General features: G+C 42.2%; 1 protein-coding gene across 2 annotated transcripts in view; it reads right to left on the reverse strand.

Annotated features, from left to right (window-relative positions):
* Window positions 1-24,906, reverse strand: part of tbck (TBC1 domain containing kinase) — a 201,133-nt gene that overhangs the window by 38,034 nt on the left and 138,193 nt on the right. For both annotated transcript variants that reach the window (XM_078411595.1, XM_078411604.1), the window contains exons 23-24: window positions 18,340-18,515; window positions 7,287-7,462 (exon numbers count right to left, since the gene is read on the reverse strand). In XM_078411595.1, coding sequence (XP_078267721.1) covers window positions 7,287-7,462; window positions 18,340-18,515 — 352 coding nt within the window. The remainder of the gene's footprint in view (window positions 1-7,286; window positions 7,463-18,339; window positions 18,516-24,906) is intronic.

Below are 24,906 nucleotides of genomic sequence, written 5' to 3' on the forward strand. Positions count from 1 at the left end.
ATTTCTTATAGCTAATATCCTGTAATACAGGCATAATTCTGGTAAAACCTCTTCTGTGCCCTCTTCAAAACCTCCCCATCCTTCCTGTAATGGTGTGACCAGAACTGCACACAATACTTCAAATGTGGCCTAACCAAAGTCTAATAAAGCTGCCACATGACTTCCTGAATCTTTTACTCAATGACCTGACCAATGAGGGCAAGCATTCCATTTGAAATGGCCCCGATGCTATTTGTATTATCAATCATTAATATTGATCATTGAAATGCAGCAGTGTTTGAACTCGACTGCAGAAAAGCACCACTATATCATGTGACTTTAGACTTTTAGACTTAAGAGATACAGCCCTTCGAACCACCGAGTCCACGCCGACCAGCAATCACCCCGTACACTAACACTATCCTGCACGCTAAGGTCAATTTACAATTTACAGAAGCCAATTAACCTACAAACCTGTATGTCTTTCGATTGTGGGAGGAAACCAGAGCACCCGGAGAAAACCCACATGGTCACAGGGAGAACATACAGTGTAAACTTCCTACATGCAGCACCCACAATCAGGATCGAACTCGGATTTCTAGCGCTGTAAGGCAGCAACTCCATCGCTGAGCCACTGTGCTGCCATAAAGTGACTTGGGAAGTTAGCTTCTTGGCCCCAAGTTTACAGCAGTTACTGCAGCTGAAAAGCAAATGTTTCCTTTAGCCTGATCGGGCTAGGGAGAATTTTCCACCTGTAAACCAGATCGGTAACAGCTGCAGTCACTACTAAAAACCTGGGGCCAAGAAGTTAACTTCGCTGAGTTCCCTGATCTGCTGAGGGAATATTTTTCACCCGTTTTATTTTAGATTACCAGCATTTGGTTTGGGATTTCCAATGGTTCCCTATATTTTTCTCGTACAGACCTTTGTTCACAAAATATAATTGGGCAACAGAGGGGTGCAGTCGGTAGAGCTGCTGTCTCATCGCCAGAGACCCGGGTTCGATCCTGACCTCGGCTGCTGTCTGTGTGGAATTTGCACTTTCTCCGTGACCGCGTGGGTTTCCTCCGGGTGCTCCGATTTGCTCCCGCATCCCAAAGATATGCGGATGGTGTAGGTTAATTGGCCTTGATAAATTCACCCTACTAGGTGGGGCGTGGATGAGAAAGTGCTGCTGCTAATCTGGTTTACAGGTGAGAAATTCCCCCTAGCCTGATCAGCTTAAAGGATGTGTGATCATTTGGGGTACACTTCTCAGCTGTGACTACAATTTCTCTGTATACCCCAAGTTGGAATCTTTGAGACTGCTTAGGCACAGTTTCTATTCCCCAACCAATTGGGCAGCAAGCAAAAATCTTAGATCGTAAGATCATAAGTGATAGGAGCAGAATTAGGCCATTTGACCCATCAAGTCTGCTCTGCCATTCAATCATGGCTGATCTATCTCTCCCTTCTAACCACATTCTCCTGCCTTCTCCCTATAACCTTGACACCCGTACTAATCAAGAATCTATCTATCTCTGCCTTAAATATATCCACTGACTTGGTCTCCACAGCCTTCTGTGGCAAAGAATTCCACAGATTCACCACCCTCTGACTAAAGAAATTCCTCCTCATCTCCTTCCTAAAAGAACGTCCTTTAATTCTGAGGCTATGACCTCTAGTCCTGTAATCTCCCACTAATGGAAACATCCTTTCCACACCACTCTATCCAAGCCTTTCACTATTCTGTATGTTTCAATGAGGTCCCCCCCTCATTCTTTTAAACTCCAGCGAGTACAGGCCCAGTGCCGCCAAACACCTATCATATGTTAACCTACTCATTCCTGGGATCTTGTGGCAAACTTCTCCTTTAGTCTTTCGCCTTAGCCTTTTTCACACAAAGGGTGTTGGGTGTCTGTCATGAGCAGCCGGAGGAGGTAGTTGAGGCAGGTACTGTCGCAACGTTTAAGAAGCAATTAGACAGGTACATGGACAGGACAGGTTTAGAGGCATATGGGCCAAAAGCAGGCAGGTGGGACTAGTGTAGATGGGACATGTTGGTCGGTCTGGGCAAGTTGGGCCGAAGGGCCTATTTCCACACTGTATGATTCTATGATTCTAGCCTGTTCAAGTTAGAGAGAATTTCCCACTTGTAAACCAGACCAGGAGCAGCCACAGTCACTACTGTAAACCTAGGACCAAGAAGTTACCTTCCCCAGGTACTTTCTCTGTAACTACAGGAGATGTTACACCTGTCCCTATACCTCCTCCCTCACCTCCATCCAGGAATCCGAGCAGTCTTTCCATGTGAGGCAGAAGTTCATATGCACCTCCTCCAATCTCAACTATTGCATTTTGCGTTCCTGATGTGGTCTTCTTTACAATGGCAAGACTAAGAGTCCAGAACCTGGGGTTACAGTTGAAGGATAAGGGGTAGGCCATTTAGGACTGAGATGAGGAAAAACTTTTTCACCCAGAGAGTTGTGAATTTGTGGAATTCTCTGCCACAGAAGGCATTGGAGGCCAATTCACTGGATGTTTTCAAGAGAGAGTTAGATTTAGCTCTTACGGGGTACTGATTTTGGATGATCAGCCATGATCTTATTGAATGGCAGTGCTGGCTCGAAGGGCCGAATGGCCTACTCCTGCACCTATGTTTCTCCAGAGATGCTGCATGACCCGCTGAGTTACTCCAGCACTTTGTATCTATCTACCTATCATTTGCCAGGCTTTGTCCTGCCCCCACCTCTCTTCCAGCTTTCTCCCCCTACTTCAATCAGTCTGGTCCTGAATAAAACATTGCCAATCCATGTTTTCCTGAGATACTGCCTGACCTGCTGATTTACTTCAGCACATTGGTTCAACTGAGAAAATTGTTGAACTGTGAACATTTCCATTGCCTTCCATATAAAACCTCTGGAGTGATGTTTGGTATTAGATTATAATTCATATTTTTCTATGGAAATGCGTTTCTTGATACTGCTCAAGTTAATTTTGCTTTAGTTTTATGTACAACAGAGAAAGTGAAGTTAAAGCCAAAAGTTAACCTTTGCCTTGAGAGGTTACAAACATTGAGTTAAACATCTGCAAATATCAGTCCTATACATAAACGCTCTTAATGTATACCTGCAGAAATTATAAAGAACCAAAGGAGGAAACTATTCAGCCCATCTGGATCGCCCGATACAAGAAACCCATGGTTATTTCCCCTTGAATGATTACCGAATTTATATTTTCGTTTTCATATAGAATCCATTCTATTTATAAATTACCCCTGGGAATGAACAAATTCTTGATCACATCAATCGTGGGACTTAACTTTTACTACTTTGCCCTTGCATTTTATTATGCTAAAGTTACTTTTAGCTTGAAATGGTATTCTAACTATAGCCATGTCTTTCATGTTACAGGTAATGTTTCAAATATTTAATACAGCTGGGCTGAATTGCTTTGTTGAAGTGTACAGTTCTATAAGTGCTACTGGAAGACTTTGTAATACACCAATTGGGACATAAATGTGGTTTGAGTTTCCGTAACCATGCAAAGCAGTTCCATAATGTTATCTATCTCTGAGACAAAAGGCCCATTAGCTCTTAGCACATGGCTTTGACGTTGAGAGCAGAATGGGTATGAAAAACAATTTGGCTCTATGTCATAGAGTTATACAGTGTGGAAACAGGCCCTTTGGTCCAACTTGCCCATGCCGACCAACATGCCCCATATACGCTAGTCCCACCTGCCTGCATTTGAGTTTGAGTTGAGTTTAATTTATTGTCACATGTACCAGGTACATTGAAAAGCTTTTGTTGCGTGCTAACCAGTAAACGGAAAGACAATATATGATTACCATTGAGTCATCCACAGTGTACAGATACATGATAAAGGGAACAACGTGAATAACGTTTAGTGCAAGATGAAGCCGGTAAAGTCCAAACAAAGTTAGTCCGACAGTCTCCAATGGGGTAGTTAATAGTTCAGGACTGCTCTCTAGTTGTTGGTAGGGTGGTTCAGTTGCCTGATAACAGCTGGGAAGAAACTGTCCCTGAATCTGGAGGTATGTGTTTTCACACTTCTATACCTTTTGCCTGATGGGAGAGGGATGAAGAGGGAGTGGCCTGGGTGCGATTTGTCTTTGATTATGCTGGTGGCCTTACAAAGACAGTGTGAGGTGTAAATTGAGTCAATTGAAGGGAGGTTGGTTTGTGTGATGGTCTGGGCTGTGTCCACAATTCTCTGCAATTTATTGCGGCCTTAGATGGAGCTGTTCCCAAAACATGCAATGATGCATCCTGATAAAATGCTTTCTACGGCTCATCTGTAGAAGGTGGTGAGAGTTGTTGGGGACATGCCAAACTTCCTTAGCCTTCTAAGGATGTGGAGGTGTTGGTGTGCAGAGATTTGGCCCACATCCCTCTAAAACTATCCTATCCATGTACCTGTCCAAATGTTTCTTAAATGTTGTGAGAAAAGCCATGTGTTGTCATTGTGCTGGTTAATTCCAAAGTAATTAACTTTGGTCAAAGAAAGGAAAAGGGAGTGGTGTTTAACATGATGGGTATATGACATGGAAAGATGAATAATGTATTTTGGGAATAGCAAACGATGGTGGGAAGGAAGACAGAGGTGATGGAATTGGTGACTAAAAGAACTACAGCAAACATATGAATGAACACAAAAGAGAAGCTATGAATTTGCAAGCCAATTTGTGTGTCTGCAGAATGATCAAAAAGACTCTTGTTACAGAGTCATACAGCTACAGAAACAGGTCCGTTGATCCAACTTGCCCATGCTTTTCAAGATGCCCCATCTACACTCGTCCGTCCTCCCTGCGGTTGGCCTATATCCCTCTAAACTTTTCCTATCCATCCTTATTTAAATAAGGAACGCCAGAAAAACTCCAGGGTCTATCACCACAACAACCTGCTCTAGAATCCACTTAACTATCATATAGCATGGGTCATGTAACACATGCCTGAATTTAACCATTATTTTTCTATTTTCTCGGTCATCTTATTTTGCTTTATTCTATGGACCAAAATGAGAGGATGTTCCTTTGTTCCACAGATGTACAGGTATGTAGGTTAATTGACTGGGTAAATGTAAAAATTGTCCCTAGCATGTGTAGGATAGTGTTAATGTGCGGGGATCGCTGGGTGGCACGGACTCGGTGGGCCGAAGGGCCTGTTTCCGTGCTGTATCTCTAAAAAAAAAAATGCTGCCTGATCTGCTGAGCAACTCCACCATTTTTCACCTGTTTTAATTTAGATCACCAGTCTTTGGTTCCAATGGTTCTTTATATTAAAGATCTAGTACAGATCTTTGCTTACAAAATATAATCGAGCACCAGAGGGGCTCAGCTGGTAGAGCTGCTTTCTCACATCACCAGAGACCGGGGTTCGATCCTGATCTCAGGTGCTGTCTGTGAGCAGGGCCATCTTAGCGCATGGGCCTGATGGGCACTTGCCCGGGGCCCCACGAACATAGGGGCCCCATGCTGATCTGTGTATGTTAAGTGACTTGCAATAAATAAATACTATTTTAAAATGTAAGTTCAATAAATGCTTTTTTCGGAACATTTTCGGTCCCTAAGTGCTTCTCACAGCAATCTGTTTCGCAACAATTAGCTCCCTAAGTGCTTTGCTTTTCCATCCCTAAGTGCTTCTCACAGCGATCTGTAAGTGCTTTTCGCAACAATGTAGCACCCTAAGTCCATCGCTAAGTGCTTTTCGGTAAGTGCTTTTCGCCGGCACGACAGGGGGGGGCTGGTAGGGAAAGGGGGGTGGGGGAGAGTAACGGTAGGGGCCTCAGTACACTGCTTTGCCCGGGGGCCCATAATGCTGTAAAAACGGCCCTGTCTGTGAGGCGTTTGCATGCTCTCTCTGTAACCGCATGGGTTTCCTTATAAGTGCTCGGTTTCCTCTCGCTTCCCAAAGATGTGTGGGTTTGTAGGTTAATTGGCCTCGATAAATTGCCCCTAATAGGTAGAGGGTAGCTGAGAAAGGGTGGATAGAACTAGTGTGAACTGGTTATCCGTGGACTCCATGGGCCAGGGCTTGATTCCATGCTGTATCTCTAAACTAAACATAAAATGTTTGGGGATATTTTGAGGCAATGTAACATAAATACAATTTTCTTTTTCTTTCTTATCAGTGTACTTAACAGTAAAACTTTGGACACTGATCCAATGTGGGAGAATTGAACGGGGCTACTATAGCATTTACTAGTCCAGGTTTTTAACAAGGTCATAAAAATGCTCATTAGTATGATCTTATGTATTGAACATAAGCTGATTCATTTGATCGAATGCCAAGCTTTCCTTTTTACCAATCAGCCACATGTCAAACCTCATAAAGCATCTCATAAAAACACAAAATAAGCATTAGCCGCTGAAAGCACTACAAAAATAGTGAGATAGTTTAACATGCATTTGTCAACATTTGAAAAAGTGGTTCTGCAAAGATATATTTTGATTAAGTTTCAAAAGGTACAAGTTCAAATTTCAAAACTAGTACTGGAAGTGTCCAACAGCACGTTATACTATGTACTGTATATATCCTGACAATTTTTGTTTGCCTACTTGATGCAATGTTACACTCATCCTCAATTTTTCAGCTAATTTGTGGTAAACCAAGCTGCCAATAATCAATTAAACATGAGAAACAGAATCAGGAATGGCCTTTATAACCTGCTCCAATGTTCAATAAGATTCTGAAGGCACAAGAAACTCCAGATGCAGAAATCTTAGGAAGAAACAAAGTGCTGGATGAACTTAGCAGGACAGGCAGCATCTGTGGAGGGAAATGGACAGAAGACATTTTGGGACTTCCTGAGACTGGAGTAGACTGGAGGTTGGAGGTAGAAACAGGCACGGGGAAAGAGCTGGCAAGGGGAAAGAGCTGGCAACTGTTAGATTGACCCAGGTGACCATTGACCCATCCTCACCTGTATCTCCCTATCACAAGGTAGCTTTTGCTCCACTGCTTCCCTTCACTCTTTCTATCAGCTGTCTCCCCTCTCCCCTATCAGTCTGATGAAGGGTCCCCACCTAAAACATCATCTGTCCATTTCCCTTCAGAGATGCTGCCTGACCTGCTGAGTTCCTCCAGCAGTTTGTTCAAGAAGATTGCACCTGATCCTGTGCACCATCTACTTTCCTGTCTGCTTATTATATCCTTTGGTATTGAAAAATGTATTGATCACAACCTTCAATACCCTCAATAACTAAGTATACACAGCCCTCTAGTTCAGAGCATTTCAAATTTCCGTTCCGTTATGTAACCCTAAAATAACAAGAGGAAAAGCAGTTACACTCTGTGTAAGGATACTCCTCACTGTTGCGAATGTCCACCACGAGCAGTTTTGGCTTTCCTGATTTTGTCTTTTTTGTGGGCATCTTGGAGTTGGTGGGTCCAGACAACTCACACAGATCAATCAGGTCCTCTGCAGATATCCGTGGTGATACTTCAGCCTTGAGTTCAATTAATCTAATGGGTTCACGTGACTGAAAGAAAGAGACAACTTCTGTTTAAAACTACCGAGGTAACAATGTACACATGTATTAACAACTGTACAACATACAATTTTAGTGCAAAACTAAAGCAATCATGTTTTTAATTTTCAAAGATACCCACCAATCATCACAGCATGATGTTTATGTGGAGAGGGATTACCATGTTTCAATTCTACGTGAACAGCAGAATCGAAAGCAGTAAATAATTGTATTAATGCCCACTCATCAAATTTGGCCGTCACTTTCAAATCAAATTAAATGGCCTTATTTCTTATCCAATCATTTTATGAAACATGAGGCAATGTGAGAAATTGGAGAGCTAAATTTCAGGAAAACGTAAATACTTCAGCACCATAAAAAGGTAATATCAGTGACCGTGAAACTACCGGAATGTCATAAAACCCCATCTGGTTCACTAACATCTTTCAGGAAAGGAAATCTTTCCTTACAGATTCCGGCATACATGTGATGTAGATGCCTCTTAAATGTCTTCTGAAGTGGTTGAACAAATAAGAGTTAAAGGGCATTAGCAGATCCACATTCTAGGAATAAAAACGCTACCAGTGGTTATAATTAGAAAGTGGCCTGTTTATAAGATAATTTCAAAGTAAATGCAGCCACAGGAATTTACAATAGATCTGCTTTCAATGGCTCTTTGTCATTGCTTTAGGAATAGACAATTGGATCTGACCAGATAAAAATGTATGCTCAATCAACAGCTCCGAACTAATGCTCCCTTCCATTGACCCTATCTACACTTCAAGCTGCCTCGGCAAGGCCACCAGCATAATCAAGGATGAGTCTCACCCGGGTCACTCCCTCTTCTTCCCTCTCCCATCAGGCAAGAGGTGTAGAAGTGTGAAAACGCACACCTCCTGATTCAGGGACAGTTTCTTCAGGAACAGATTCAGTTAATCAGGCAACTAATCCATCCTATCACCAACTAGAGAGTGGTCCTGTCCTACCATCTACCTCACTGAAGACTTTCAGACTATCTTTAATTGGACTTTACCGGACTTTATCTTGCACCAAACGTTATTCCCTTAATCCTGTATCTGTACACTGTGGACGGCTCATGTATAGTTGTTTCACTGATTGGATAGTAAGCAACAAAAAAGCTTTTCACTGTACCTCGGTACACGTACATTAATAAATTAAAATAAAACTAAACTAAACTGACCTTTAATACACAAAACATACGCTGGCCCTCTCATCAATCTTTGTGGAATCAAACCAGGATAGTGTCCGACTGAGAGAGAATTTAGAGGTTGTGCGATAATTGGACCTGGACCTTCAGTCCCTTTTTGATAAATCATCCTTTCATTTTTTTAAAGCATATATTTCATTATAAATTTCTCAATCCATATTTCTTCCACGTTTGCTTGTTTACATATACTTTTTGGCTGTGGTAGTGCTGTTGAATTATCCACGGTCACAACTTACATTGACGTAGGGACTTATAATAAATGGATAGAAATGGCACAAAGATAATCATCGTGTATTATTCTTCTGTTCATTGCTTCTTTGACCTCCATCTCATTGCTTCTGTCACTTTCCTTTACCACAGCTTATTTAATTCTTTGCTCTCATTCACTGCTGTCCCTCTCACCTGCTGTGGAATTAAATTATCCCTGATTAAAATGTCAAACTGTAGCCCCAAAAATATTAAATAATTTTGGATCTAAAAATATATATACGCAAGGGACTGGAGCTAAAGAACACCTACATGTCTCAGATGATTACAATGTTAGGCGTTCATTACGAAATGTCAGGGACCAATTTCCAAACAGTTTGAAAATAAAGAGCTTCAAAGGAAGGATAAAGGTATTAATACCAAGGAAACACTATTGATTTGATTTTTTAATCCTGCATTGACATTTCCTGCTACTTTTCACATGAGAATTCTTATTCAGCAGCACCAGATTATTTCCTTGGGATTTATCTTTCTTTGTTACCCAGCCAAACTTCCTGATTAGTCAGCAGGTTCTTACTGTGTCAACCCCATTTAGTGACTTTTATTTGTAAGAGAGGACTTATTTTCATAGGCATCTAACCCCTAAGTTATTCTTTCCTTGAGCTAAATACAGTCAATGTCAGTAGGATTTTTTCCCCCCAACTGCATTATCTCATTGAGCTGGGAAACAATACGTTTGGTTAGTTTGTGGTTCTTAATTCATCAGGCGCACAGTGTAGTGAAGAGTCACATATGTAACATTGAGTTCCAGCAGAGTATAGCATGCATCTTCAGGCTCTGTAGGTAGGTAGGTTTATTACTGTCACATGTATCAAGGTGCTGCGAAAAGCTTTGGTTTGCATGCTATCCAAACAGATCAGATCTACCATACAAACAGATCAAGCTCATGCACAATAGATAGAGCAACGGGAAAGGTAAGGAGTGCAGAATATAGTTTTTAGCATTGTCATGCATTGTAGACTATCAGTTCTTTAGAAAAAGTCCAATATCCTCAATGGGGTAGAGGCGAATTGGACTTATGGACCCTAGCTGATAGAAGGAATGTTCAGAAGCCTGATAACATTGGGGAAGATGTTGTTCCTGAGTCTGGTGGTGTGCACTTTCAAGCTTATGACGGATGGGAACAGGGAGAAGGAGAAATGACCAGTGTGGGACAAGTCGTTGATTATGTTGGCTGCTTTTCCGAGGCAGCGTGGAGTATAGATGGAATCAATGGTGGGAAGTCTGGTCTGTTTGGTGGACTGGGCAACATCTACAACTCTGCAATTTCTTGGGGTCTTGGGCAGAGCTGATAAATTAGAGAGCTGGTACTTGCCCCATTGCTCACCAAGTCCCGTTGGCCTTGCAGCTTGTCATAGACTCACACAGCATGGAAACAACCCCTCCGGCCCAATTCATCCATGCAGACAGGGCTCATGTTGTCGACCTCCCCGTGGTGAGCCCTGTCAACTGACCTCTGTCAGGCGAACAACAACAAACAGAGACAGCAGAAGTAGAAGCAGCTTCATAACTTCTGTTGCCTCAAACGCAAGAAGAAGTTCCATGCAGATCCATCTGTTTTCCTAATACAGATCTGGAGTAATTGCCAGAATAAACCAATGTCCACCTTCCAGTATTTTTGATGTTGGCCCATATCCATTTTCTATCCAGTTCCCGCTCTGATGTCTAAATTTTCTATCCAGTTCCTGCTCTGATGTCTAAATTTTTTTAAAGCTAAATGTGTTTAGAAATAAGATGGTTAGTAAAGGTCAAGAAAATGATTTTGTCAACAATGCAACTTTGCTCCTCTATTTCTTCCATATTAGCCAAATTACAGAGTACTTGACATCACAAGTATAGACAAAGATTAAATATTACATTTATCAATGTATTTCTATTTAGAGATCTACTTGGGTATAAACTGAAACTGACCCAATACCTACTTGAGAACAGAAAATATGAGCCAAATTCAAACACTTAGAATTTTTTCCATAACCTGATCTGATTCTGAATCATCTGCAGAAAAGCAGAGAAAAATAAACACTTAAATGCTGAACTTATAATGGTTTGAGATGCAAAGACAGCAAGAGAGAAGAGAGTAATGAGAAGCAAATCACCCTGACCTGAGTGAGGTACTGAGCTAGGTTGACGTGCAGGGTCTGACCTGACCTAATCTCAACCTGAACCTTCATCTCATTATAAATCCGCTCTTATGCTGACATATAGTAACGTCTCATCAGCTTTGGGTCAATATGTCAGGCCCATTTATATGTTTATAGACGAGGCAACCTGCTGAATTACCAGTCTGAAGAAGGGTCTCGACCTGAAATGTCACCCATTCCTTCTATCCAGAGATGCTGCCTGTCCCGCTGAGTTACTCCAGCATTTTGTGCCTATCTGCTGAATTATAAGGCAGATAGTTGTCTATTTAAGAGGCACAATGGAAAAAGGGTTATGAAGATAATAAAAATAAAGTGCAGAAAAATATTCCTAATGATGAGGAATCATTATTCCTCTTTGGTGAGATTAAATGAAAGCATAAGCATCCATGCATTAGAGTCATACAGCACGGAAAAAGGTGCTTGGCCCAACTTGATTCTGCCGACCAAGAAGCCCTATGTACACTATTCACACCTGCCTGCATTTGACCTGTATCCCTCTAAACCTTTCCCATCCATGTACCTGCTAAATGCCTTATAAATGCTGTAATAGTACCTGTCTCAACTACCTTCTCTGGCAGCTCGTTCCATATACCCACCACCCTCCGTGTGAATAAGTTGCCGCTCAGGCTCCTATTAAATCTTTCCCTTCTCTCCTTACACGTCCTCTGGTTCTCGATTCCCCTATTCTCGTAAAAGACTCTGTGCATTCACCCTATCTATTCCCCTCATGATCTTACACATCAATAAGATCACCCCTCATCCACCAAGGAATAAAGTCCGAGCCCTCCCTTCCTCTCCCTATAGCTCAGGCCCTCAAGTCCTGACAAAATCCTCCTAAATCTTCTCTGCACTCTTTCCAGCTTGACAACATGTTTCCTACAGCACGGTGACCAAGACTTAAAAGAATATTGCAAGTACGGCTGCACCGAGGATAACTATAGATTTCATGTCAATTATTTTGTGGAGGCAAGCCCATCTTTTCATTTATTCAGTGACGAAATTAAATTGAAGATGGCAGTGTATAGGCTCCATCAAGTACATTCTCATACATGCAAAGTGCTAAGATGCTGATTTATTCACAAAATGCTGGAGTAACTCAGCAGGTCAGGCAGCATCTCGGGAGAGAAGGAATGGGTGACGTTTCGGGTCGAGACTGAAGAAGGGTCTCGACCCGAAACGTCACCCATTCCTTCTCTCCCGAGATGCTGCCTGACCTGCTGAGTTACTCCAGCATTTTGTGAATAAATCGATTTGTACCAGCATCTGCAGTTATTTTCTTATGCTAAGATGCTGAGCTGGTTAGAGTATGTTCAAGGATGACCAAAGCACACATTAAAAAATCTCTGCTGTTAAGTTTCTGAAAAATGGTTCACTTCCAAACTTACGAAGGTTGTAATTAACGTTTATAACTATCAGAAATAGAAATAAAGTATGCCCACGATATGAGATACAGTCTTTAACATAGCGACGCTTGGACATCAAGGAAAAAAGAGATATATTATTCAGATGTTACGGTCTCTACAGAGACTGAAAAATGCAAATTGCTATGTAAAAGTAAGCATCTCAGGGAATATTGAAAGGTCCATTACATTGCATCAAGATTCATAATTTTATAATACTTTAGTCAAATGAGGGGTGGAATAGAACTATATAACGATATACAGTAAAGTTCTAAAGAATCACAATTTTGGTATTTTAAAAAAACAGTCAGATTAAAAAGAACTTGCAGGTTGGAGTCTTTTATTTTTGCAAACTCTAATTTCTGAAGGGACTGTAAATCCCGACAACCTTCTGAAACCATTCGGATGGTTCTTAAAATATTCCTGAAAGGTATCCAACATGTGCTGGTGGAGCGAGACAGTATGTTCCCCAGAGAGGGCAACCGAGACCCTTTTCTCCTAATTTAAAACACCTGGTAAATATTAAATGATGCAGAGGTCAGCTAACCTAGACTGGTGTCTTGTTCATCATAATCATTAAAAGATGCATTATTTTTCAAAACTCTCAACCCAAACCTCGTCATTAGCTCACAACACTCCATTTCCCATCAAACTGTCGAGGATTTTAATGCACCTTCTGCACAAACCGATGAAAATGATTCAAATAAATTCTCTACCTGGTGAAAGTAGAGAACAAGAATATCTCACCTCTGTCCAAAACCAATTTATCCCAATCATCCAACAATCAAACTGTTATTACTGGCACGCCTGGACACAAAAATAGATCAAAGCCTTAATATTTGTGATAAAGTGAATCACATCGAGCTGTATTTGAACAATTGATTAATAATATCATGGGCTGCCTAAGATGTGCTTTCTGATAACACAGACCAGATACGAGGCATAATGTTTTAACTTAAAACTGTATTCGACTTGACAAATTTAGACTTTAGACTTTAGAGATACAGTGCAGAAATAGGCCCTTCAGCCCATTCTCGCCGTGACCACATGGGTTTTTCGGGTGCTCGAGTGTCTAGGTGCTCCGGTTTCCTCCCAAACTCCAAAGATGTATAGGTTTGTAGCTTCATTGGCTTGGGTAAAAATTGTAAATTTTTCCCAGTGTATAGGTGAACTGGGATCACTGGTTGACACAGACTCAGTGGGCCGAAGGGCCTGTTTCTGCACTGTATCTCTAAACTAAACTAGAATTGAATAAGACATTGGTGAGGCCACATTTAGTATTTTGTGTTCATGTTGTAGGAAAGATGTCAAACTGTAAAGGGTGCAGAGACAATTTACAAGGATGTTACTTGAACTTGAAAGCCTGCACTGTAGGGAGAAGTTGAGCAGGCTTAGGGGTTTATTATAGAGGTATACAAAATTATTCGAGGATCAGGTAAATGCACAGAGTCTTTTGCCTAGAGTAGGGGGGAATCGAGTACCAGAGAGCATAGGTTTAAAGTGAGGGGGGAAAGATTTAATAGGAACCTGAGGGGTAACACAACACAAAGGGTGGTGCCACAACCTGTTGGAGGAGGCAGTTGAGGCAGGCACTGTCATAACCTTTAAGAAACAATTGGACAGGTACATGGGTAGAAGAGGTTTAGAGGGTTACTAGACCAAGTGGACCCCCCCCCTTCCTCCCCCTCCCTCCACTCCCCATCCCCCTTCCACCCCTCCCCCTCCTCTTCCTCCCCATCCCTCCACTCCCCCTCCCCCTCCACCCCCCTCTTGCCCTCCCCTTCCCCTCCCCTTTCCCTCTCCCCTTCCCCTCCCCCCTCCACCCCTTCCCCTCCCCCTTCCCGTCCCCCCCACTCCATCCCCCTCAATTCTGCTTATTCTCCCTCCTCCCTCTCCCTCTCTCCCACCCTCCCTCTGTCCCCCCCTCCCTCCCTAAGAGATAGATTTAAACTTTAAAATGTGAATAACTTTAAAAATATAACACCGATTTCAATGAAACCTTTCATTCGCACCAAAGGGACAACGATAAGTAAGGTGGGCCTAAAATTGTTGGGCTATCGTGTACCGTTTTCGCTGTAGTTCAGGAACAAACAAACAAACAAAGGAGGGTTTTAGTATATAGCTGGGCCAAGCACGGGCAGGTGGGACTAGTGTAGATGGGGCATGTTCGTTGGCAAGTTGGGTCGAGGGGCGTGTTTCCCTGCTGTATAATTCTATGACTCAATGAGTCATACAGCATGGAAACACACCCCTTGCCCTAAGTCATCCATGCCCCATTTAAGCTAGTCCCATTTGCCCACATATGGCCCATATCCCTTTCCTATCCACATATCTGGGGTCAAGGAAAGAGCGTTCACATCGCGGCCCTGTTTCCACCAATCTTTCCACCACCACGCACAAGAAGCACATGATGCCATTGTATGCTCTAGCTGAACAACTTCTAATCTTGTGATGTGGACTCGATAAAAAGATTCACATACCTGTTCAAATGTCTTTTAAATGCTACCGCAACTACCTCTTTTGGTAGCTGGTTCCATATACCCCCCACACTCTGTGTGACATAGTTGCCCCTCAGATTTCTATTAAATCTTTCCCCTCTCAGCTTAAACCTATATCCTATGATTCTTGATTCCCTATCCTGATTAAAAGCTCCAGGCATTCACTCCATTAATTCACCTCATGATTTTATACAGCACCTTAAGATCACATGTCTGCCTCCCACGCTCCAGGGAATAAAGTCCTTGCTTGCCCAACCTCTCCCTCTAGCTCGGGCCCTCAAGTCCTGACAACATTCTTATAAATCTTCTTGGCAATATTTCCAGCTTAATGACCTCCATCCAATGGCAAGGTAACCAAAACTGAACACAATACTCCAAATGCGGCCTCACCAACCTCTTGTACAACTGTAACATAACGTCCTACCTTCTGTACCCAATACCCTGACTGATGGCCAATATACCAAATGCCTTCTTTACTACCCCATCTACCTGTGATGTCAATTTCAGGGAAAATGTACCTGTACTCGTAGATCCCTGTACGCTACTCATTCTCCAGGATCCTTAAATTCACTTTGAAAGTCCTGCTCTGGTTTGCCATCCCCGAAACGCAACCCCTTGCACTTGTTTGCATTAAACTCTGTTAGCCATTCAACTCACTTGTCTTGGTGGGCTGAGGAATGGATAATGGTGGATGTTATGCAGAGACATTAGAATGCATTTGTCATAAGTGGGAGCAACTTTGAAAGCTACAACCAACCCCTACAACTTATCCAAGAAAATAGGATAATTTCCCCAAGTCCCAGTAATCCTCCAACACAACAACCACATCCAGCAGTGTTGCTGTCCCCTTTCCCAGTGTCTGCACCCTCTGACTCGGACGACGAGACTATCCACGCTGGAAGATGACACTAATCTGAAAAATAGTCCACTGCATCTACTTTTGTGTGACTTTAAAAGCTCAAGTTCATGACCCTTAATTTCCATGATTCTACATTATATCATGAGTGGACCTTTAAAATAAAAATCGGGGAGAACCTTAATTAAGCCTTAGTTGGTGTTTTGCGTGCAGTATTTGGTACCAGTGTGGATGTGTACAGCGGTGGTGTTGAGGTGTAACTTTAGACTTTAAAGGTACAGTGTGGAAACAGGCCCGTCGGCTCACTGAGCCCGCACCGAACTGCGATCACCTCGTACACTAACACTATCCTACACACTAGGGACAATTTACAATTTTACCGAAGCCAATTAACCGTGAGGAGCGTGGGAGGAAACGGCAGCACTTGGAGAAAACCAGCGCGGTCACAGGGAGAATATACAAACTCTGTACAGACAGCAACGGTAGTCGGGTCTCTGGAGCTGTAAGGCTGCAACTTTACCACTGTGCCACCCAGAGAGGTTTAGATTCGTACTTACAGTGACTAAGCTTCATGAGCCAGCTGACACATCCCTGTTTTTGTGTTTTGATCTAAGGCTAAGTACTTCAGAAGTTTCTCTGGTTAATCCATTCTCGTACTCAAAACTAAAAAAAGCAGTGTTTATTTTTGTTAAAAACTGGCAACAAAGGATTTTATTTTGTTTTGATTTCAGGTTTTTATTTTGTTTTAATTAAAGTAATGAAACCTAACAGGCCTGTGGTCAGAGGAGTGGGCTGAAGTTTTCTCGAGATAACATGCCACAGTATTGTGATTACCACCACATTTGATGCAAGATCTTTATCAACTGCCAGGTCAGGCCAAACATTTAATACCATGTCCAAAGAGAAGCATATTTATCCTAACGTGAGGAGGCATGGAAAGGTTAGCAGTACAAATGAACTCACAAGGAGAGAGATAAAAATAGAATCTTAAATAACGCGCCTTATTAAATCCTCAAGTGCTTGCAACTTAATGCCAGCATTGGCAACTCTGTGCTTCTTGTTAATTTGTTGTTTGTGTAGTTATAACATGGTCTATTGAAAATCCGTTAAATTCTACTCTGATCCCAGGACTGTAATTAGAAGTAATTACAAAATTTACTTGTAACGATGATGTTTGATATCAATGGTACTTCAATCAATAATGGTATGTTATTGCCACATGCAGCCAGGTACAGTGAAATTCCTTTTTGCATAGAGTCACAGTACAAGTATCACCATACATAAGCACATCTTAGATACAGTACAAGTGTATAGCAATAGTACACTGAAACAGTATACGGATCGCCAGATTTGGTGCTACATTCAGTTCCCAGTTGTAAGTGCAACGTGTCTTAACCTGATCATGAAGGCACACTGTCCTGGTGGTGATACAAGGTCGGCCTAGCCAGGCGTAGCTGTTGGTGTCCTCCACTGTTGATCCACTGCTCTGTGCAGCTGCAGGTCATGTCCGGTCCGCGTGCTCGGCCTTTTGGAGCGGTGCCCGATCCAGCCGAGCCTCAGCCATTGAGGTGCACTGCACTGCCTCCCGCAGCTGGTCTGCTTACCGGCCCTCTGTTCCTCCCGTACGCCGCCGTCACCGCCATCTTGGATATCTTCGTGCCTTTTATCCAGTGTCCGCTGCTAACTCCCTTCATCCTCCTCTCCGGTTCCTGTTCTTTGGGGCGAGCAGGGGCCGGGCTCGGCAGATTTCTTCTCCGGCAGATGAGCCAGGCCTTCCACAGGGAAGCTTGCCGGGAAACCTTCTTGCTGTACGCATCTAACCGGGAGATATTTCTAAGGCCTAAAGGGGTCAGTTGACCAATATCTGTGTCATATTTACATTAACTCACATGGTTGGACAAATGTTTTGTTCCCATGAGCTGGCTTTTTGCAACTCACAGTGCACAAAAGTCATCAGTTACAGGCTAACAGCTGGAAAGTTTGCACTTCTGAAACGTGAGATTACTGGAGAGGGCACAATAGTTTGCTAATCCCCTTTTGCCGAGCAGCAAACCAAAATATTCTCTTCCAATAGAAAGATTGTCTCCATAGAATATTAAACGGACCTTTCCATTGCCACAGTTCAATAAAGTAAACCAAAAAAAAATCTAGTTCTAAAAAAACAGCAATACCCAACCTCACATTGACCAATACAGGAAAGATTTGTCTTTTATTGCAGAATTTATCTAAGAATGAAATTTGAACACAAGTCAACAATATAACGTAGGCAACAGTAAATAAAGGAAACGTAAGGAACCGCATATGCTGGAATCTTGAGCAAAGCACTATGTGCTGGGGGAACTCAGCGGTCAGGCAGCATCTCTGGAGGGAATGGATAGTGACATTTTGGGTTGGGAGTAAAGCCGTCTGCCCATTCCCTTCACAGATGCTGCCTGACCTGCTGAATTCCTCCAACACCATGTGATTTGCTACAGTAAATGATGTGTCAGGTGTACTCACCAGATCAGTCTTGGGCACGTCTTGATAGTCCGCTGAGTAGTAGGATGATGGCCGGGGCACACCATTGCCGTCTGATCTAGGCTTGGGCGGTTGAGCGTGCTGCCGGTAAGTAGCGCTTTTCGGTGTCCAACAGAAAAGATTGATGGACTCTCGCACACAACGCTCAATGTCAATTTCTGGAAAAAACATAACAACAAATATGAAACCCAAGCCATTCAGTCATGCCAGACCAGTCCACCAAACACATCCACATATATGCCCCTAAATTCTCAAACAACATGGAACATAGAACAGTACAGTACAAGAACAGACCCTTCGGTCCATCGTGTCTGTGCCGACCATAATGGCAAGTCCATCTCTTGCAAGACCTGCACATTATCCATGTCCTACCATTCTCTCCATATCCATATGCCTATTAAACTGTCTCTTAAATGCCATTATCGGAGCTGCCTCAACCACCACCACTGGCAGCGTGCTCCAGGCACCCACCACCCTCTGCGTAAAAAACTTGCCCCATGCATCTCCTTTAAACTTTACCCCTCTCACCTTAAAGCTATTGCTCTCTAGTATTTGATTTTTACATCATTGAAAAAAGGTTCTGATTGTCTACCCTATTTATGCCTCTCATTATTTATATACTTCTATCAGGTCTCCCTGCAAACGCCAGCATTCAAGGGAAAACAATCCAATTCTGTCCAACCTTTCTCTGTAACTAATGCCCAGCAATCCAGGCATCATTCCGGTTCAACAGGGAGAATAATGAACTATATAGTTGCTGAGTGTCTCTCAAGCTCCCTACGCACACATCTTTTTAACCTCTCAATCTTACCTGTACCATTTACCTTCCCTTCTCTTCCCTATCTTTCTATTAGTTTAGTTTAGTTTAGACATACAGTGTGGAAACAGTCCCTTCAGCCCACCGAGTCCATGCTGATCAGCGATCCCCGCACACCAACACTATCCTACACACAAGGGACAATTTACAATTGTTTGCTGAAGCCAAGTAACCTACAAACCTGCACGTTTTTGGAGTGTGGGAGGAAACCGCAGCACCCAGGGAAAACCCATGCAGGTCACAGGAAGAATGTACAAACTCCAGACAGACAGCACCCGTAGTCAGGATTGAACCTAGGCGCTGAAAGGTCGCAACTATACCGCTGCACTACTGTACCATCATTAATTTAAACACTAAGATATAGAGTTATTCAGCACAGAAATAGGACCTGTGGAAAGGGAAACGGTATTGACTTGAGCACAAAACTGCTGGAGGAACTTAGTTTGTAATTTGCTCAAGATTCCAACATCTGCAATCTCTTGTGTCTCCAACAGAATGAACTTTTCAGCTTGAAGACCCTTTATCCTAACCAGGACTTCAAACATCTGCAATCTTTTATTGTTTTAATTAATTGATATGTCCCTGTTTACTGGGCCTGAGTTCACTGAACGTCTCCACTCCATACACTAATCATCAAATTTGAACAACTTTATCAATTGATATTTAACCTGGTGAATTTTTAGCTAAACAAGACGTGACTTTGCTTCAAATAGAAACAGTAGCTAAATAAATATTCAGTGGCAAACTAAATTAAATCCTGTGGTTCTAAGATCTCTTGAAGCAGTAGAACTATACTAGAGATAAGCACGGAAACAAAACTAGCCACATCTTGCAGCCACCAGTGAAAGACACAGATTATTGTGCAAAGGAATGTCTGCTCCAGGGTATTAGCATTTGTCATATTCCCCAACCATGATCCAGGGAGCAGGCGTGCACACAGTAAATTGCTTGGGTCTTTTCACCAAGCTGATTGGGAACCACACCATAAAGGAACTGCAAGTGCTATTGCAATACTCCTCCATTATATTCCAGCCAATGTGGACAAAGATGGGTACAGCACAGTGCCACTCAGCATGAGACTGCCCAGCAGGAAATTACAAAAATATGATGAATTGTGGTTTAATACAATCAAATTACAATCAAATCAATGCAAGAAGCTAACTGAGTCAATAAAGGGATCTGAAAATGATCACAGCATAGATTTTGCTAAGTAGATCAAGACCAGAGTTTAGTTTAAGTTTCGTTTAAAGACACAACATAGACACAGGCCCTTCAGCCAGCGAGTCCACACTAACCATCGATTGCCTGTTCACATTAGTTCTAACTTATTCCACTTTCTTATCCACTCCCTACACACCAGGGGCGATCTACAGTGGCCAATTAACCTACAAATCCACACGTCTTTGGGATATTGGAGTAAACCCACGCGATCACAGGAAGAACGTGCAAACTCCTCACAGACAGCTGCCACAGACAGGATGGAACCTGTGTCTCTGGTGCAATGAGGCAGCAGCTCTACCAGTTCTGCCACCCGTTCAATGGTAAAAGGTTGGACTTTCTTCACTGGTAGCTCATCTGTAGACGCAGGATATAAACCAGAATAAAACAATGCTGCTTCAAAGCTTTCCTTCCAGTGTCCTCTCTCACACAAATGCACATCTTCAAAGAACACTAAAGCATACATTTCCCAAACTCATTTTGAGGATGCCAGAAAATGTTACTGATTATCTTATAATAGCAAAAGTAAAGATCGACAGTGATCTATCAACTCAGAAAGAACAAATAAACTGAAATCAAATTCATCATTGAGGATCAATGAATTTTAAATATGTGTTGGGTTTCTTTTATCACATTAGCAAAATAACTGAATACTAGACTGAAGAAGGGTCTTGACCCGAATATCACCATTCCTTCTCTCCAGCAATGCTGCCTGCCCTGCTGAGTTACTCCAACATTTTGTGTCTATCTTCCGAATAGCAGTTATTGTTTCTGCATTTCCTCACACACCTCCTGAAATTGCCATCTCATTAGAGAATAGGGTTTCTGATGAAGGGTCCTGACGAAAATTGTTGCCTATCCATGTCAGGCTGAAGAAGGGTCCAAACCCGAAACATCATCTATCCATGTCCTTCTGAGATGCTGCCTGATCTGCTGAGTTACTCAGGTTCTTTGTGTTCTTACAACTTTCTTGGTTTATTGGTTTATCTCTGGGGCTTCATCCAAGTTGCCATCTCCCAGTACCCCGTTCCTGCCTTCTCCCTATACCCCCTGACTTCACTATACTTAAGAGCTCTATCTAGCTCTCTCTTGAAAGCATTCAGAGAATTGGCCTCCACTGCCTTCTCAGGCAGAGAATTCCACAGATTCACAACTCTCTGACTGAAAAAGTTTTTCCTCATCTCCGAACTAAATGGCCTACCCCTTATTCTTAAACTGTGGCCCCTGGTTCTGGACTCCCCCAACATTGGGAACATGTTTCCTGCCTCTAACGTGTCTAACTCCTTAATAATCTTATACGTTTCGATAAGATCCCCTCTCATCCTTCTAAATTCCAGTGTATACAAGTCACTCCAGTTTTTCAACATATGACAGTCCCGCCATTCCGGGAATTAACCTAGTAAACCTACGCTGCACGCCCTCAATAGCAAGAATATCCTTCCTCAAATTTGGAGACCAAAACTGCACAAAGTACTCCAGGTGCGGTCTCACTAGGGGTCTGTACAACTGCAGAAGGACCTCTTTGCTCCTATGCCTGGGGGGTGCTGTTGTACTTGGGTGTTGCTAAAAAAGAAATTGCATGAAGTTCATCAAACTGGTTCTAAAGGATGACACTTCTTCTTCTGGTAGATCCTTAACCTTTCAGGCCATTCTTCACGTCGTTAAGAGTAACCCGAATACCCATCTAAGAAGCTGCACTTAACTGTTGCTTGGAGCAGGGATTAAAATGTTCCATGCTGATACCATAGTTTCAGCCTTGCAGGTCACCAGTCTTTCTTATGGTTCTAGGAATAATACCACTGCAGTTTTTAAAGGCAAACAGGATTTTGCATTTGATAATGAGATGCCCACAATGTGAGCAGTACAATGAGTGATGTGCAGCAGATACTACACATCTTTTAACACAAGTCCCAGGCTTCTAGAGTGACAGTGAAACACTTGCAAACAGATTTTTAATGTATTTGTCTTTTCTTGACGGGAGGTACAGGGGCGCAGCTGGTAGAGCTGCTGCTTCGCAGCGGCAGAGACCTGGGTTCGATCCTGACCTCGGGTGCTCTCTGTGTGGAGTTTGCACTTTTTCCTTGCGTGCCCCTGTGGGTTTTCTCCGGGTGCTCTGGTTTCCTCCCACATTCCAAAGGCGCGCAAGTTTGTAGGTTAATTGGGTTCTGTAAATTGTCTCTAGTGTGTAGGATAGAACTAGTGTACAGGTGATCACGGTCGGCGCAGACTCGGTGGGCCAAAGGGCCTGTTTCCATGTTATATTTTTAAACTTAAACTACACTAAATAACTGATATCACTTGGCATGATCAGTGAGCATATATGAATATGCCATGACGTAAACAGAGTTCATGTATAGTTGGGTAAGATCATAGGTCTGAGATGACTCTTATTCTTTATCAATATCTTCCATTTTGGACTGGCATCACTCTTGCCTCTATGCTAAATGGTTATAGATTCAAGCCCAGTGCAAAATGTGAAGACCAAGACTATGCCGGCACATCGCTGCATTACTTTGGGAGGTCCACAATAGGAATAAGTGCCATGTATCAGATGACATATTACACTGAAGCATGGCTCAAATTAAACACTCCATTCATTGCCATGTAATGGAACAGCTGTGAGGAGATAAAGTACCATATAATCGACAATCTTTGTGTTAATTTAGTTAAAGCATTTCATTATTGGAAGCTTTTTCTAGCACGCTTCTGTTTCACATTTTGTATTTTTTTTAATGTGTTAATGTTTGTTTTTGCACTTTTGATTATTCTTATTATTTAAGAGCTTTTCAAAGTTTCGAAATATTTGTCAGAGACATTTAAACTCTTTGAGTTTTGCAAACCAGTAAGGCCAGGACTGTGACTTGATCAGTTGTGTTAGCTTTCCACGAATGGGAGTTGGTTTGATAACCAGGTGGAAGCGAATTCCGGGGACCAATTTAGCTCTATGAAGATCCACGCCAGCGGCAAGAGCAGATCAACAAAGCTGGTCTAAAAAATTCAAGGCTATGACTCCCCCTAGCTAATGTAGACTCCCCCTACCTTCTATTTATGTAAATTGTACCAGACTTTAAAAAAACACATAAGTTAAAAATCTCTTTAAAAGCCTTCAGTGCTTTTTTTTGTGATGGTTCTTGCTGGTACAGCATATTGGCACTTCTAAAAAATTAAAAATTAAGTTTTCAAATTTTTAGAATTTATACTATTTAGTAATTAGATAGATAATTACACAAGTAGATAAGGTGGTCAAGAAGGTGTTCGGCACATTAGTCTTCATCAGTCTGGGTACTGCAAATAGAAGTTGAGAAGATAGACACAAAATGCTGGAGTAACTCAGCGGGACAGGCAGCATCACTGGATAAAAGGAATGGGTGACATTTCGGGTCGAGACCCTTCTTCAGACTGAGAGTCAGGGGAGAGGGGGACACAGAGATATGGAAGGGTAAGGTGTGAAAACGAGACATCAAAGGGGATGTGGCTCAAAGAAAATGTAGAATAGATCATTGTTAGCTAGGGGAAGGTGACAATGAAGCATACAATGAAGCATAAAATTTAATCAGGAGGACAGTCAGACTGGTCGGAGAACAAGGATGTGGGAGGGATGAAGAAAGAGGAAAAGTAAGGGTTACTTGAAGTTAGAGAAGTTAATATTCATAAAGCTGGGTCGCGAGCTGCCCAATCGAAATATGGGGTGCCGTTCCTCCAATTTGCGATGGGCCCCTCTGTGGAAAAGGCCCAGGACAGAAAGGTCAGTGTGGGAATGGGAGGGGGTGTTAAAGTGTTTAGCAACCGGGAGATCGTGTAGGTTTAGGTGGAGGGGTAACTTTTTTTACACAAAGGGTGGTGGGTGTATGGAATGAGCTGCCGGAGGAGGTAGTTGAGGCAGGTACTATTGCAACGATTAAGGATCATTTAGACATGTGTACAGATAGGATAGGTTTGGAGGGATAGGGGCCAAACGCAGGCACGTGGGACTAGTGTAGATGGGGCACGTTGTTTGGTGTGGGCAAGTTGGGCAATTTCCCCACTATATGACACTGCCTATTATATTAATGTATCCAAAAATAAATACCCAGTTATTAATTCCATCATGAAAATTCAACTATTGAGTCACGACTGTATTCAGTAATCTGGGTGCACTGATACTGTGAACCAATGTATCTGAAGCATGTACGCCATTTTTTTTTTTTTTTTTTTTTTAAGATAAATTTTTTATTGGAGATAGGTACATAACTTACAGTCATACATTTTTAAATTGATAATATTGTCAATTATTATTATATTGTCTCCAATACCTTTTGCCCCTTTTTTTTTTTAAACTAGATAGAACTAAAGAAATAGATGAAGTAAAGAAAGAGAAGAGAGAGAAGAAAAATAAAAACAAAAACAAAAACAAATTATAAAGATAAGGAAAAAGTTAGTTAAAGAAGAATGGAGAAATTTATTAAAATAACAAAAACTTCCTTCGAGATATATTCGTACATTTCAAAGTATAGCATTTCATCCATTCTTTAGTC

The sequence above is a fragment of the Rhinoraja longicauda genome, chromosome 1, assembly GCF_053455715.1.
Source record: "Rhinoraja longicauda isolate Sanriku21f chromosome 1, sRhiLon1.1, whole genome shotgun sequence".
Lineage (NCBI taxonomy): Eukaryota > Metazoa > Chordata > Chondrichthyes > Rajiformes > Arhynchobatidae > Rhinoraja > Rhinoraja longicauda.